The sequence below is a fragment of the Monodon monoceros genome, unplaced genomic scaffold (genome assembly GCF_005190385.1).
Source record: "Monodon monoceros isolate NGI ecotype Baffin Bay Population unplaced genomic scaffold, NGI_Narwhal_1 Super_Scaffold_12, whole genome shotgun sequence".
In the NCBI taxonomy this organism is placed as follows: Eukaryota; Metazoa; Chordata; class Mammalia; order Artiodactyla; family Monodontidae; genus Monodon; species Monodon monoceros.
The window spans coordinates 10,264,102-10,279,751 of record NW_021703768.1 but is presented as its reverse complement, the minus strand read 5'-3'; the positions used below and the strand labels follow the sequence as shown (position 1 = coordinate 10,279,751).

Sequence of the window (15,650 nt, the reverse complement as noted above, 5' to 3'; positions counted from 1 at the left end):
CCCCCTCCCCTCTTCTCCTCCTCCCCCCTCCCCTCTTCTCCTCCTCCTCCTCCATCTCTTCTTTCTCATCCTCCCCCTCCCCTTCCTTCTCCTCCTTTTGAAGCATCAAGGATCCTCTCTTCAGCTCATGGACCATTCTTCTTAAAGCCATCCTGGTCTACCGGCTTTGTCCCTTCCCTCCTCATTGGTGGGCTTAGTGCATGACGCTCTCTTTCTGTTTGCAAAAAGTCAAGTTCTGTCCAAAGATTTCCACCTCAACCACAATGAGTTAAGGTACACTTATCTCTCTTGTTCATCTATTTTCACACCAGTGATACTTCTTTTGTTTCAATTAAAAAGCTCTTGGCAACTCATACACGTCGCTGACCCCAGGGGCTGCAGTGCTGTCCAAGGTAACTCACTTCTCTTTTGGAAAAACTCTGTATGAGCCTCGCACTTCTGTGTTGAGTGCACTTGGGAAATATTCCTCATCTCCCCAGTACTGTATCATGTCTTTCTCTCTTTCCACCTCTGTGCTGTCTTTACTCCTTCTTGTTGGGGTACACATAGGTTCACATGTGGGTTATACATGACCTATTCCAAGACTGCTCATGTGCTACTTAAAAAGCATCACTATCCTTGCATGTTAAGCAAACTTTGGAAACTTGCATCATCTTTTGAATGAAATGTAAATAATTCATTCTGAATTGTCATACACTGAGCTAATACTGGGGATTTTCCATATACACACAAACACACACACAACTAAAGGTTTCAAAATAAAGGTTATTTTCTGTATATTGATAACATAAGATCAAACCCATTGTCTGATTTTCCCTTTTCACTTAGAACCTATCACTGTTGACCATTTTCTCATACCAAAAAGATGTATCTACAACTCATACACATTTTTGGCCATGCATAGCCATTTTTGGTTACTCTTAAATCAGTCTTCAGCAAAGCTGAAGGACTCTCATTATTTTCCAAACACCAAATCATCTTTCCATCCAACATGAAGGGATATAATAGCTACACTTTTAAGGAGGAAAAAGTTAAGCTATAGCCTACCTTTCTTGGTTCATTTCAGATATAGTCAGGTTCTCCCCTCTCAATGTTTGGAAGGATGGAGGGGAGGGGGAAGGCAGTTTCTGGGAGACCGAGCCCAGAGGTATAGGCAAGAGAGAATGAGATAATGGCAGAGGAGAGAGTATTGTCAGCATCACAGAGCGGATAGAGGAAGAAGACTGGGGGCCAAGGGCACAGGTGACACCTGTGGGCAGGTTGTTTAAAATCTTTGTGTATAGATTTTCTCATCTATAAAACAAGAACAGTAATGTCACTCTCCCAGGAGTTTGGGGGATTAGAAGAGATCACTAATGCACAAGCCAGCATCTGGGGTCTGGGAAGAGGTGGCTCTGGGAAAGAGGTCATCTTTGGGCCCATGCTTCAGCCTGCCCGAGTTCCCAAAACATCCCGTCTGGTCTCTCAAAAGGCCCAGAATATCTCCCCAGTGTTCAAATATATTGTTGATGTTTACCTTACAATATGGAAATGTTGACACCCCCCACCCCGCTCTGATTTCCATTTTCTTCCATTAGTTTCTTTTCCATTAGCTTCCCCCCTTAGTCTTAAGGAAGAACCCAACAATGAATGGGCTGCAGAAGCCCAGGTGTCTAGTCTTTTCTGGGCCCTGGAGACCAAAAGATTCACAAGCAGGGGAGGAAGTAGATGAAAATCACGTCTCATCATATGTCAAATTGCAAATGACATTTCCTGTGGACATGACAGAGGTTTTGAACCGTCTTCATGAAACGCCTTCCCTTGGAAGGGATATCCCATCCTCACAGCCAAATTTCAATAAGCGGCTGCCAAACCTGAAGCTTTTTCCATGTCTAAGGCTTTCTGACCATCCATTTCTTTGCTCCCTGAGGTTGAGACTATGAAATAGTTAACTGCAATCAAGAGATGCTCTCGTGAGTTCCATGAGTGTCCCCACCCCCTCAGGCTTCATAGAGCTTGAGGCACAGAGTAGGGGCAGGAGAAAAGCACTCGGTCTGAGTTGATGGTGATAAGAAACTATGTGAATGTGACTTCTCTAACGTAGGACGGGATGAAGTTGTGTGTTTTTTTAATCTCATATTTCATGCAGGGCTGGGCTGAGGATGTGGCAGGCATGGCATATGCCCTACGTTCACTGCCAGAGGGGGCTCCCTGCCTGCCACAGGTGAGAGCCAGCTCTGGGGTGCCTGCCCCAAAGGGGAAAGGGGGTGGAGGGACCTGGTGGGGAGGGGTGGGAGCTTTGTCCACCTTTGCTGGTTCCCAGGAGGACTCTGCCACAGAATCCAGAACCTCATGTTATGAATTTAATTCTCTTAGATCATAACTGAAATTGCAACAGAGTAAACCCTTATATTGGTTGATTTTTATGGTGCATGCTCTTCTCTGGAACACTGTCCAGGAGTATAAAGTGTACATATGCAAATGTCTGGAAAACCTGAGCCTACCTGTATTCCGTTAAATGAATCTGAATACTTTATGGTCCTGATACTGCAAGTACATTTCTATAAAGAGCCTTAGGTGTGTTCCACTAAGGCCAACGACTGCCAACCCAAAACAAATTGTATGCTTACTTTATAAATTAGACATTGAATTATGACCCTAGGTATAATATTATATACTGCGATTTTTTAAATTTTACAATTTTCACCCTCCATCTTCGATGTCATATTTACCTCTCCTCACCCCTACCATTTTCTGACTTACTTCCTCCTAATTATTCAGCAAACAACTTAATTGACAGTACTTTCTGTAACTTACCTCTCTGCCCCACCTCCAAATTCAAGTCTCTTTTTTAAAAAGTCACCTGTACTCTACCTTTTATTGTTTTCTACTCTTCCCAGGATTTTTATTTTTTTTATTCCTCTTAATGTCAATAGCCAGCCCTTCCTGTCCCAGACCTCCATATCTTAAAGTACCAAGTATAGACACCACGCAAATGGTTTCCTAACTCGGGCTGAGAAAGCTGGCACCGGCGAAATGAAGAGTGTTTAACTGATTAAAGCTGAAACCTTTATCCTATGTTGGAGACAAAAATAAAGTTAAAATATTTAAATACATGTCTAACACACTCAACCCATTCCACAATGAGGTCTTGATCATCCAACCTTTTTGGCACCTGTAGACGGCAGTGTGAAAACCCACACGTGCTGTTTGCTTGTAGGGGTTCCACCCCAGCTCCTAATGTCTTTGCTTCCCCTCATTTGCAGTGGTCGGTATATATCCGAGCTGCTGTCCGGAAAGAGAAAGGCCTGCCCATCCTTGTGGAGCTGCTGCGGATAGACAATGACCGAGTGGTGTGTGCAGTGGCCACGGCGCTCCGGAACATGGCCTTGGACGTCAGGAATAAGGAGCTCATTGGTATGTTCCCTCCGATTCACAGTGTCTGCATTTTTTTTTAATTGAAGTACAGTGTACTTCCTGTGGTTGAATCCATGTGCAGGACGTATATGCATGTACAGAAACAGAGCATGTGTTAGAGGCCTTGCTCTTCCGGCTCTCCTTCTAGCGGAAATCAGTGCGCTAATTTATCTTTTAGAATTTAGAGGAAAATGCGATGTTTGGTGACACTTCTAATCTTTGCAAATTAAAAATGACCGCAGTGCTCAGCACCAGATACCATCGTCCTGATCCTCTAAGTCCCTGTCAGGCTGTTTGTTTGCTTCCCACATTGTGAACTGGAATTCTAATGGGATACAGGCCACTTTTCTTCCTCTCGCTATGTTAAAACTTACTTTGGATTAGACTATACTGGCTGTTTAATCCTATTTTTAAAGAATCATCTCCCTTTAGTTTGGCATTCAAGAAATAGGGAGGCTCTTTTATTAATGAAGCATTAAAGCGGCATACATTCACCTATTTAGTCAACAAATTTTTGTCCATGACCTACTTTGTTCCAGGCCTGTTCTAGGCCCGGAGATGATATCAAAGCAGCCAGGAAGCCTTGCCCTGGTGGAGTTTACATGCTGAAGAGGGGAGGTGTACAGCCAACAAAATACACGCATGAATCCCACGACGTGGTAGAAACTTTCTATGGGGAAAATGGAGCTGGGTCAGGCACAATGTATTGGTGAGGTTGCGATTTTTTTTCAGTGAAATGAAATTTACATAACATAAAATTAACCACTTTAAAATGTACCATTTAGCATTTTGGCGATGTCGTACAACCAGCACCTATGTCAAGGTCCAAAATATTTCCATGACCCTAAGGAAAGCCCTGTACCCATTAGGTGGTCATCCCCCAATTCCCCTTCCTCCCAGCTCCGGCAGCCACCAGTCTGCTTTCTATGGATTTTCCTATTCCGGATATTTCCTATAAATGGAGTCACACAAGACGTGAGCTTTTGTGTCTGGCTTCTTGCACTTAGCGTAAGGGGTTGTGATTTTAAATGAGAGGTCAAAGTCAAAATAGGAGATGTTGGGAAGGTAACATTTGAGCAGAAGCCTGAGGGAGGTGAAACAGGGCCCTGTGGCTCTCTGGGGGGAAGAGCACCTAACTGAAGGAGCAGCCTCTGCAGACAGCCTCCCAGAAGGGGATCTGGAAGCACGCGGTTGGGTTTAAGGCCTTTGCAGGGCCTGGTGTGCCTGGTGCAGAGTGAGTGGTGGGAGCCCAGGCTGGAGAGACCTTCTGGTTCCTCCCTCTGTAACTGGGAGGATGCCCACCCAGGCCAAGGTCGATTGATGCTTGGAGAGTGATGAACCACAGGGACCTGCCCGGGGAGAGGCACAGCCTCCGCACATACCATTGTCCTCCTGGGATCGAAGATATGACTCTGGTGGGGTGGTTGATCAATGCAGCATGAAGCTTGCCCACAGGTAGCAGGTAGCAGCAGAGGTCAGGCAGCAGGGAGCTGGACCACCCATCATGGCAAAGGTTCTGGTTATGTAGCTTCTGGGGGATTTGGGAAAAGCAGGTGAGAGCAGGCAAAGGGGGAAGATTCCATTCCTGGGGCAGTTGGAGTACCAGGCGTGAGTCCAAGTCTCATATACAAATTATGCATAGATACAACGGTCTACCTCCACTATCCAAATTCCTGAACGTGGCGTACCAAGCCCTTCACGACCTGGGAACCAGCCACTTTTCTCCGTCCGTTTCGCAATACCCATCATATCCTCCAATAAATACCAAAGTATTTGCAGGTCTCCAAGCCATTTATTTATTCACAGGGACCAGATTTCAAATCTGCGTCTAATAAATGCAATTATTTGTTATGCTTGCAGTACATCATAAGGCATGACATAAACTCACAATTTTATAATTATACTTAGTTTGAATTTAATTTAAATGGTGGTGGTGGATGTTACATATTTAAACTACACTATTAGCCCTCTCCATATCCACTTTCCTTTTCCTTGCATAGGTGTTTTAGACAGGACAGCGCTGGGGCTTGCAATCAAATCCTGGGGCTCCTCTATAAAATGCAGGGAAAATCAATAGCTAATCAGTCTACTGCTTGGGTACGAACTACTAGGTGTTGTGCATTTGGGTGTTTTATTTCTTTTGGTGGATTAAAATATAACAAAATAGGGAACTATTGATTGGTTTTCTAGCTTCAAGGCGTCTCTTCTTTCCGAGAAGCCAGTTATCTAGAACTGTCTCTGAGGCAGGAACATTTGGAAGTCCATATTGCCCATGTTAAATTAAGCCTTTACTATCAAATGTCACCAGACAGGAAAGGGAACCAAATGTTTAAAAATAGGAGTGAAAATATCTCAGCTTTATGGAGTCAGTAACTTTTTTCTTGAGTAAGAAAAGCAGAATTGAACCAAAAAACACTCTTCTATTCTATCTAGGAGAAAGGAAATGTGACCTTTGCTAACTCTTTTGCTTTAAATATTGTATCAAAGTAGTGGTTCTTTATAGGAAAATGCTCTACAGAACTTTATATATTGAAAAAAAAGCTGCAACGACTTTGAACCAAGAACAAAGACAAAATTAAAGTTGGACTTTTCTATCAACTCTCAATCAAAGCTTTGGTGACCTCGTATGGTTTCCTGGTGTTAAAGGTCATTTATATTCTGAAAACTCCCAGATAGATATCTCTGGTATGAATCTCACATCTCTGTATCCAATAGTCTGTCCACCACCTGCACCGGATATCTGACAGGCATCTCAAGTAAAACACCTCCAGACCTGGGTTCCTTGTCTTTTCCTCCAAAACCAATCCTTCTGCAGGCTTCCGCATGGCAGCCTGTCCCTGCAGTGGTCCAGGATAAGCACCTTGCTGTCCCCTTTGATTCTTTACTCTCATATCCAGTCCATCAACAAATCTGGTCTTCCTCCTGAATTTTCCCATAACCTGACCCTTCTCACCTTCATTGCCTTGTCCCCCCAGATCCCATCCTCTCTCACCTGCGTTATTACCATGGCCACTTTCCTGGTGGCGCAGTGGTTGAGAACTCTCTGCTTCTACCCTCACCCCCTACCATCTACTCTGAAAGGAGCAGCCAGAGTGGTCCTATCAAAACCTTACAGCATGTCTTTTCTCCACTTAAAACCTTCCATCAGCTCCTCATTTCTTTCAGTGTAAAGTTAGGTCTTTGCAAGGCAGACACGGCTCTATACAATCCAGTTCTCTGTTCCCTCTCCAGCCTCAACTTCTTCCTCACTGGCATTAGCCTTTCTGTGGCCACTGCTTCACTGCAGTTCCTTTATGACCTGAGCCAAAAGCCTGCCTCAGGGCCCTTGAACATGCAATATCCTCTGCCTGCACTCCTCTTCCTGCAGATGTCCATGTGGTCAATCCTCATCCCTTCAGGTCTTTACTCAAGTGTTACTTTCCCAATACAACCTTTTCTGGTGCCCATTCTTAAAATTCTATCCCTTTTTCTGCTTTACTGATCTTCACACTGCTAATCACCCTCTAATATATAACATATTATTTATTTATCTTATTTCTTGTCCATCTCTCCACACTAGAATGTAAACCCATTAAGAGCAGGAAGTTCCACCTTGTGTGTTTACTGATATAGCTCGTGTACCTAGAACAATGCCTGACCCATACCAGGGATTCATCACTATTTGCTGAATGAATAACTGAACTTTTTCCTGTCTGGCCTTTATCTTGTAATGAACTCCACATCAGCAAAACATTAAGTAAGCAAATGAAATAAAACATTAACTAAAGAAAAGGATTTTATATTAATAAAGAAAATCATCCCAAAGCCAGTTCATTTTCCTACTAGAGTTTACTAGATGTATGCAGACACTCAGAATTTCAGAAGGAATCCAGTTGTTTTCAATCACTGGGGTCCAGTTTAAATTACGTCTCTTCTTTAGATCATTCTTTTAATTGGAGGGGGCAGCTACCACAACTCTGGTTAAGGAAAGGTTCATCTTCCTTGGACTCCATGATAAGGAAAAGTCCAAATAAGCTATTGAACAACAATCAGTCCACCCCATCAGCTCTAATGAGGTTCAGGTAGTAGCACACATGATCTAACTTGATCATGGTATATGACCCTTTTAATGTATTGTTGGATTTGGATTGCTAGTATTTTGTTGAAGATTTTTGCATCTATGTTCATCAGTGATATTGGCCTGTAATTTTCTTTATTTGTGGTACCTTTGTCTGGTTTTGGTATCAGGGTGATGGTGGCCTCATAGAATGAGTTTGGGAGTATTCCTTTCTCTGCAATTTTTTGGAATAGTTTCAGAAGGATAGGTGTTAGCTCTTCTCTAAATGTTTGATAGAATTCACCTGTGAAACCGTCTGGTCCTGGACTTTTGTTTGTTGGGAGTTTTTTAATCACAGTTTCAATTTCAGTCTTTGTGATGGTCTGTTCATATTTTCTATTTCTTCCTGGTTCATTCTTGGGAGATTGTGCCTTTCTAAGAATTTGTCCATTTCTTCGAGATTGTCCATTTTATTGATGTATAGTTGCTTGTAGTAGTCTCTTGTGATCCTTTGTATTTCTGTGGTGTCCATTGTAACTTCTCCTTTTTCATTTCTAATTTTATTGATTTGAGTCCTCTCCCTTTTTTTCTTGATGAGTCTCGCTAAAGGTTTATCAATTTTGTTTATTTTTTCAAAGATCCAGGTTTTAGTTTCATTGATCTTTTCTATTGTTTTCTTGATCTCTATGCCATTTATTTCTTCTCTGATCTTTATGATTTCTTTCCTTCACTAGTTTTGGGTTTTGTATGTTCTTCTTTCTGTAGTTGCTTTAGGTGTAAGGTTAGGTTGTTTATTTGTGATTTTTCTTGTTTCCTGAGGTAAGATTGTATTGCTATGAACTTCCCTCTTAGAACTGCTTTTGCTGCATCCCATAGATTTTGGATCGTTGTGCTTTTGTTTGCATTTATCTCAAGATATTTTTTGATTTCCTCTTTGATTTGTTCCAAAAAAAATTTTTTTTTAAGATAGTAGCACTAAAGTAGTATCACATACTCTGCCTCTCCTTGTCTTTCCATTTGGGCTGTTTCCATGGTTCTGTGTATGTCTCTGCCATCAGGTGATAAGTAGGCTACAGGTAGATCTTTGTGTTCTTCCAAATGACGTCATGCAGTGGGCCAGGTGAATGCACATCCATCCATTTCTTTGCAGCCTTCCAAAAATGTTAATTATCCTTCTGTATAAAGTGTTATTTCATCATTCAGAAAGAGGTTTTTTTTGCGGTACACGGGCCTCTCACTGTTGTGGCCTCTCCCGTTGTGGAGCACAGGCTCCAGACGCGCAGGCTCAGCGACCATGGCTCACAGGCCTAGCCACTCCGCGGCATGTAGGATCTTCCCGGGCCGGGGCACGAACCTGTGTCCCCTGCATCGGCAGGTGGACTCTCAACCACTGCACCACCAGGGAAGCCCAAGAGGTTTTTTTTTAATGGTAATGACTAGCTTCAGAGAAAAGAACAAACAACACTGTATTGTTCTAATAAGTTTACCAAAATGCCATCCATTTCAGCACATTGACAGTTCCTGATGAAGATGGCAGGTATTTCTTTTCCGGATTCCCTATCCTCTTTGCCAACAAGCAAACAAACAAAACTAACAAAATAAAAAACTTCAAACACCTAGGAACACTGGACAGGAGAAGTACTGGGTGGTGTTACCAAACGGTCTCTTATCCCTAACCACTCTTTTTGATGAATTATTCAGCCAGACCGGTTTTTGTACCATCATCCCCACTCACAAACCTGTACCCAAACTGTATCCCTCCCTGGCATGGTCTTTCATCTCTGTGCATTTACTCACCCCCCAGCCATCACTCAGAGCCCAGCTCTAGGTGGCCTTCCTGATGAACACTGCTCCTTGAACACAGAAAGGAGGTGGGTAATACCTACTTTATAAAAAATCTTTTAATTTATCTTGGATTTCCATTATTTAATTTTATTTTTGTGTTGTCTCTTTTTGTGTGTATGCATTGCATTTCCCCCCAATGAAATAAGAAGCAGGAATCAGGTTCCATATTTATTTGTATGTCCTACCATGCCTAGCCCTTTGCTATGCTCAGTACGTATTTGCTGAACTAATTCTCTGATGGGAGAATAACACGGGTTTTTTATTCTGGAGAACAGATCTAGAGGAGGTTTGGGGAATCCCACAAAGAGAGAAGGAGGGGTAGAGGGGAGGTCTGTTTCAGCCTCTTTCCACAGCATCCAGGGAAGAGAGAAAAGAAAGACAGCTCAGTTGCTGCCTGAAATCCTGGACTCTAGTCAAACTCATTCTGCTGCCACTTTGGAAGAGGTTTGGGATTGGGCAGGAATTAGTAACACTCTCTGCGTATGCCCAGATAGCTATCAGAGATTGGCAGAGCCACTGCACCACTGCGGGTGGCATTGGCAGAGCTCACAGGGCACCCTCCCGTCACTTCCCTGGGTGGTGGCTACATGCCACATTTTCCGGCAGGCGAGCCAGGGCTGGGGCGCTGGAAGCATCCTCCCGGCTGCCTCACTCCCCTCCCCGGACTCAAGAGAAGGACCTTCCACTGCTTTGTGAACCTGGCCCTTCCTTCCCCAGCTCATCTCAGTCCTTTAGCCATGTCCTCTCTACCCTGTGTGACCCTTTCCCTGCACTCTGTTATCATCTGGAGGCCAGGTCACCACGTTTGGAATTGTAGAATGCTGCCTCCATACATTCATATGATATGACCCATTCTTCTCATTGGGCTGACCTTCTTTTCACGTTGTCAACTCTCTGAGCTTCTTCTATTCAGGCAACACCCTCTCAACCCAATCCAGCCTCAAAGCACCAGACAGCACCAGACAGAATCCAGACACTCTGGCATCAGGGAGGGCCATTTCCCAGGGGAGCCTGCTGGCTCCTAAGCACAGCTGTCCCCCAAAAGAGACAGAAGAGAAGGGAGCCCCAAATCTCCAGGGGCACCTAGCAGTGCATGTCTCACACTTTTCCACACTCATGAAATCATGAACAAAAGAAGGGTAGTTTCTTGCCCGGGAGTTAATTATGATTTAAGCAACAAGCCCATTGCTACTTGTCTCATGGTTTTCAGATCGTCCCTTTCATTCATTCTGGGGAGGAGGGGGCAGTGGGGCTGACACAAGGGACATTCCCTTCCTAGCCTTTTTTCTTGCCACAATCTATTTTAAATATTCAAATAAAAGATTTTATCTGACCACTCTAATGATTCTTTACAGACAGTGGTTGCTTTTATTTAAAGGATTACATAAAAATGTTCTGTATTTAAGTGAAAATAAAGACGGAATAAAGGAGAAGGTAATGTTGATGGAATGTTAACCACCCCTCCCCTGACAGCCCCTGCCCCTGTGTCAGATCTTTACTTGGTGAGAAATGTGTTTTCCTTTGCAGAACTGGAGGGGGAAAACGGGGCGGGGGGAACCTTCACTGTATCCATACTGTCCTAAATGTGTGTAGCTTTGTAAACATTCTCTTTTGTTTAGTCATCTCACAGCTGAAATTTTGAGATGTGTATCCATGGAATTCTACACCTGGCAGCCCTGATCTTCATCCAGACTTTGGGGTCTATTTTACCCAGTTCTCGAATCATGAGAGCATGTTCTCTCAGGGAATAAACAGACACCTAAGCCTGTGTCTCAGTCTCCATGAAGCAGCATTCCAGATGTTACTCAGGAGATCATTTCTCAACGTTTGTCTCAATTCTTTGGCCTAGGAATGAAATGACATCCTGGTAATCATCCTCTGAGTATTCAGAATATCACTGCATCACAGTGTCTCCTAGGGCTCTTAAAATGCATGGCACTACCAGTTAAAATACACACGTGTGTGTGTTTTATTACATTCTCATCTCATGCCAGTGGCTTCCGTGTAGCAGAACCCGCTGGGATGTGGGCACCCCATTCTGGAGGGCAGACTTTTCACAGGCCACTCATCACACATGGGCACTTTCTTTATCTGTGCTCCAGACCCTAGGGAATCCCACCTGTGCCCAGGGAAAGACCTGAGGTTCTGGAAACCTCAGTGCAACCTGGGAGGCAAAGTAATATTTTTATTCCTGGGAATGTCTGAGCTTTACTTTATTAAGTAGGTTTGAGGACATTTTTAGAGACATACCTTCTCTGCCTTTCAAAACATGTTTCTTCAAACCCTGGCAGATGTTGTTTTAATTAAAACACATGTAATTTCAATTAGTATTTTAAAAAGAAGCCCGGTTTCCCAGACAAGGTGATTTTTCAGAACATTCTTTGCTGACTCGCTTTAATAACTTGATTTCACGAGCCAAATTCTAGGCAGCCAGAGAGCTGTGTGCTTTGGCCAGAACTTGGTATCTTCAGATTAGGTGCCTGTGTTAGAGCTCTCATCTCCCAAACCCGAGAACCTAATCTCATGAATGCTGCCCTCCTTTCCAGCAAAGACATGGGTTCTTTGTTAATGAACTTCAGACACCTGTTGGGGAATTTTGGCGGCTGGGTCTGGCAGATAAGAATTCCTTGGAAGGCGAAGTTGTAAATAAATTGAAGGGCCAATAATGATTTTATTAAACAAGACTTAATGATTGGCCCCTTGGAAATACTCGATGTGGGGAAAAGGCAAAACTGAGTCAACTGAAATTTCCAGTTGATGCAGATTTCAAACCTCCACTGTAAGAAAAGAGGGAGAAAAACACCTAAATTTATTTGGACCATTTCAGTATTTATTTTAATGCCTGGTCAAACAGTTTCAGAAGAAAAGCTTTAGAGAAGAGAATGCATAAGAAATGAAATGGCTCTCCAAAATACCCCCACTCTTGAGAATCGAAAGTAAAAAAGAGGATTTTAGCAGAATAATGTTTTTATTGTTTGTTTGTTTGTTTTTGCGGTACGCGGGCCTCTCACTGTTGTGGCCTCTCCCGTTGCAGAGCACAGGCTCCGGATGCGCAGGCCCAGCGGCCATGGCTCACGGGCCTAGCTGCTCCGCGGCATGTGGGATCTTCCCGGACCGGGGCACGAACCCGCGTCCCCTGCATCAGCAGGCAGACCCTCAACCACTGCGCCACCAGGGAAGCCCCAGAATAATGTTTTTAAGTTATATTCCTTCTCCATGTTAACTGCTAGTTCTTCCCCTTGCCAAAAGGGAGGAAAAACATTTAATCATGTGGAAATTAATTGTTATTTTTACTTTCTAATACTAAAAATAATGGATTAGAAAGTAGTTTAAAAGTTTTAAAATGAATACTTTTTTAGCCATTCTGCCTTATGCTTGATTGTATTTATTATGCTGGATCTTGAGGAATTGCAGAGCAGGCAAGGGTAGATGTAATTAGGGGTTCCGCTAAAAAAAAAAAAAAAAAAGGTGTATAGGCTGGTGCCATCAATTGAGTGGTCCAGTGGATCTGACCTGGAGGACACATAAGGCAGTAAGACGAAGAGAAGGCAGACACTGTAGAGAGGTGAGGCAGCCATCCCAGGACGAAGGACACAGCAAGCCCCAGAAGAGGCCGGAGACCCAGGAGGTGATGGAAGATTGGCAGGGCAGCTCCCCTAGCATCTGGGCAGCTGAGGCCAGGAGCTAGGATGCTGGTCTGTGAGATGGCACAAAAGCAGATTTTGCTCCTTGAGAAGAAGCAAGCTTCCTGAGATGCTTTGAGAAGAGAAAGCCCATCTGTTCATCCTGCCAGACTGAGGTCAAAGAGGAGAAGAGAGGCAAAGAATCAGGCAGTTCCCAACAGCTCCTCCTCAAAATGTCCCAAAGTTCTTTCAAGACACTTAGTTGAAATTTAGAGATTTCTTCTCTTATAACCAAGAAAGCTCATGAAAATGTACTGTCTCTGAGCAAACCTGTTTTTTCAAATTTAAAATGGAATTCCCTATTCAGTTTTGTGTATGATAACATCTTTGAACAATGTCAGGTAAAATACTGGCTTTGGAGTGGAATGATAAAAGACAAGCGGCTTGTTTCCTAAGGCACGTAATATCCTTTGAATCCCAGATTTTATCATCCTTACTATTTAATGTAGGCAGTTGAACTCGAGAGAGTACAAACCAGAATGGTGCAGGTGTATGGTAATATACAACGTGTTGCTTTTCATTAGGAGTTACTAATATTCCAGCATCAACATTAGAGGGTATTCAATGTGCAAGGTAGATCAAAGGATAAGAAATTCCCATGGTCCTCACTTGCAGGCTTGAACACTTTAATTTACTCATCAGAGAGGAATGTCATAGCTATGAAATGGAAAGTGATGTTAAATTTTTTAACTGAATATTAACTCCACGGACTAATACCGACTAGTGTTTGTGTGAGAGTCAGGTCCACTATAAGTGACCTTGTTACTCTTTTTCTTTTCTTTTTTTGGTGGGGGGAGACGGGTACTTATCTATTTTTTTAATTGAAGTACAGTTAATTTACAATATTGCATTAGTTTCATGTGTACAGCAAAATGGTTCAGTTATATATAATTTTTTCAGATGCTTTTCCATTATGGGTTATTATAAGATATTGAATATAGTTCCCTGTGCTATACAGTGGGACCTTGTTTATCTACTTTATATATAGTAGTGTGTATGAATTAATCCCAAACTACTGATTTATCCCTCCCCCACGTTCCCCTTTGGTAACTGTAACTTTTTTTCTATGTCTGTGAGTCTGTTTCTATTTTGGAAATAAATTTATTTCTATTATTTTTTAGACTCCACATATGGTGATATCATATAATATTTGTCTTTCTCTGATTGACTTCACTTAGTATGATCATCTCTAGTTCCATCCATGTTGCTGCAAATGGCGTTATTTCATTCTTTTTTATGGCTGAGTAATATTCCATTGTATATATGTACCACATTTTATTTATCCATTTATCTGTCTATGGACACTTAGGTTGCTTCCGTGTCCTGGCTATTGTAAATAGTGCCATTATGAACATTGGGGTGCATGTGTCTTTTCAAATTAGAGTTTTCATCTTTTGGGAGGTATATGCCCACTAGGAGTGGGATTGCAGGGTCATGGTAGCTCTATTTTCAGTTTTTGGAGGACCCTCCATACCGTTTTCCATAGTGGCTGCACCAGTTTACATTCCCACCAACAGTGTAGGAGGGTTCCCTTTTCTCTGCTCCCTCTCCAGCATTTATTATTTGTAGAGTTTTTGATAATAGCCATCCTGACTGGTGTGAGGGGATACCTCGTAGTTTTGATTTGCATTTCTCTAATAATTAGTGATGTTGAGCATCTTTTCATGTGCCTGTTGGGCATCTGTATGTCGTCTTTGGAGAAATGTCTATTTAGCAACCTTGTTACTCTTAGAAAGTGAGAATAGAGGGTGTGTGTGAGAGAAGAGCCACAGGCCTCACTCACCAGCAAATAGTTATGGAGGGACCGCTGAGGCTACTGCAGGAAACAAGGCCTCAACTTGCTTCCTTAGACCAGAGTTCCCCACACTGTGTACCACGAATGGGTCACAGATGTGCTGCAACTTTGATGCCCTCAGCCCTCAGGAAGGTCTGGGGAGCAAGCGCCTGGATCTGTAGCCCCCAGCAGGGCACAGCTCTGACCCCAGGACACAGTACAGGTATTAGCATTTTCTACGTGTGCCATTCTGAGGAAACAATTTAGAAGTTCTACCCAAGACAGGCCTCCCACCGCCACAGCCCAATACGAGACACCTGTGCTCTGTCACTCTACCTGAAACTCAAAAGGTTGAACTTTCAGGTCATCCTCCCCTTTACTCCTCAGATACTAACCCAAACCCTAGTTTTTTATTTGCTCCTATTTTCCCAGTGACAGAAATGGAGAGACACTTTGGGTTTTTTTCCTTCTTTTCTTTATCCTTAGACAGTAAATCCATCAGGATATCTTGTTGACACTTCTTTGGGGAGTTGCTTGAATTCCTTACTCTTCATGTGTATTTCACCTTCCAATTTCAGCCTGCAGTATGGCAAGTCCAGGGCATGCCCATGGCATCCTACCTGGGTCACTTTGTTCCTCTCACCCTTTCTAAGCTCCCACACCCAAATCACTGCTGCCACCCTGACCTTCGTAAAATCCTCCAATAAAGGAATAGTCGGTGTTTCCATGATATGCATGATACAAAGTGAACTCTGCCACCTGATTTTATTTTTCAGTAAAACAGTTTGTATTAAGGCCCTTGCAAGAGTCTCCATGCTTCCTAGTATGGGCATGTCTCTCTTCTGATCTTGCTCCAACCTCTGAGAAGCATTTGAAATATTCATACATCTTCATTCCTAAGAGAAAACTTTCCTAG

General features: G+C 43.0%; 1 protein-coding gene across 3 annotated transcripts in view; it reads left to right on the top strand.

The window, feature by feature from the left end:
• Positions 1 to 15,650, top strand: part of CTNND2 (catenin delta 2) — a 778,687-nt gene that overhangs the window by 669,619 nt on the left and 93,418 nt on the right. For 2 of the 3 annotated variants that reach the window (XM_029218323.1, XM_029218324.1), the window contains 2 exons: positions 2,129 to 2,203; positions 3,246 to 3,396. In XM_029218323.1, coding sequence (XP_029074156.1) covers positions 2,129 to 2,203; positions 3,246 to 3,396 — 226 coding nt within the window. The remainder of the gene's footprint in view (positions 1 to 2,128; positions 2,204 to 3,245; positions 3,397 to 15,650) is intronic. The other variant, XM_029218322.1, reaches the window with a different exon arrangement.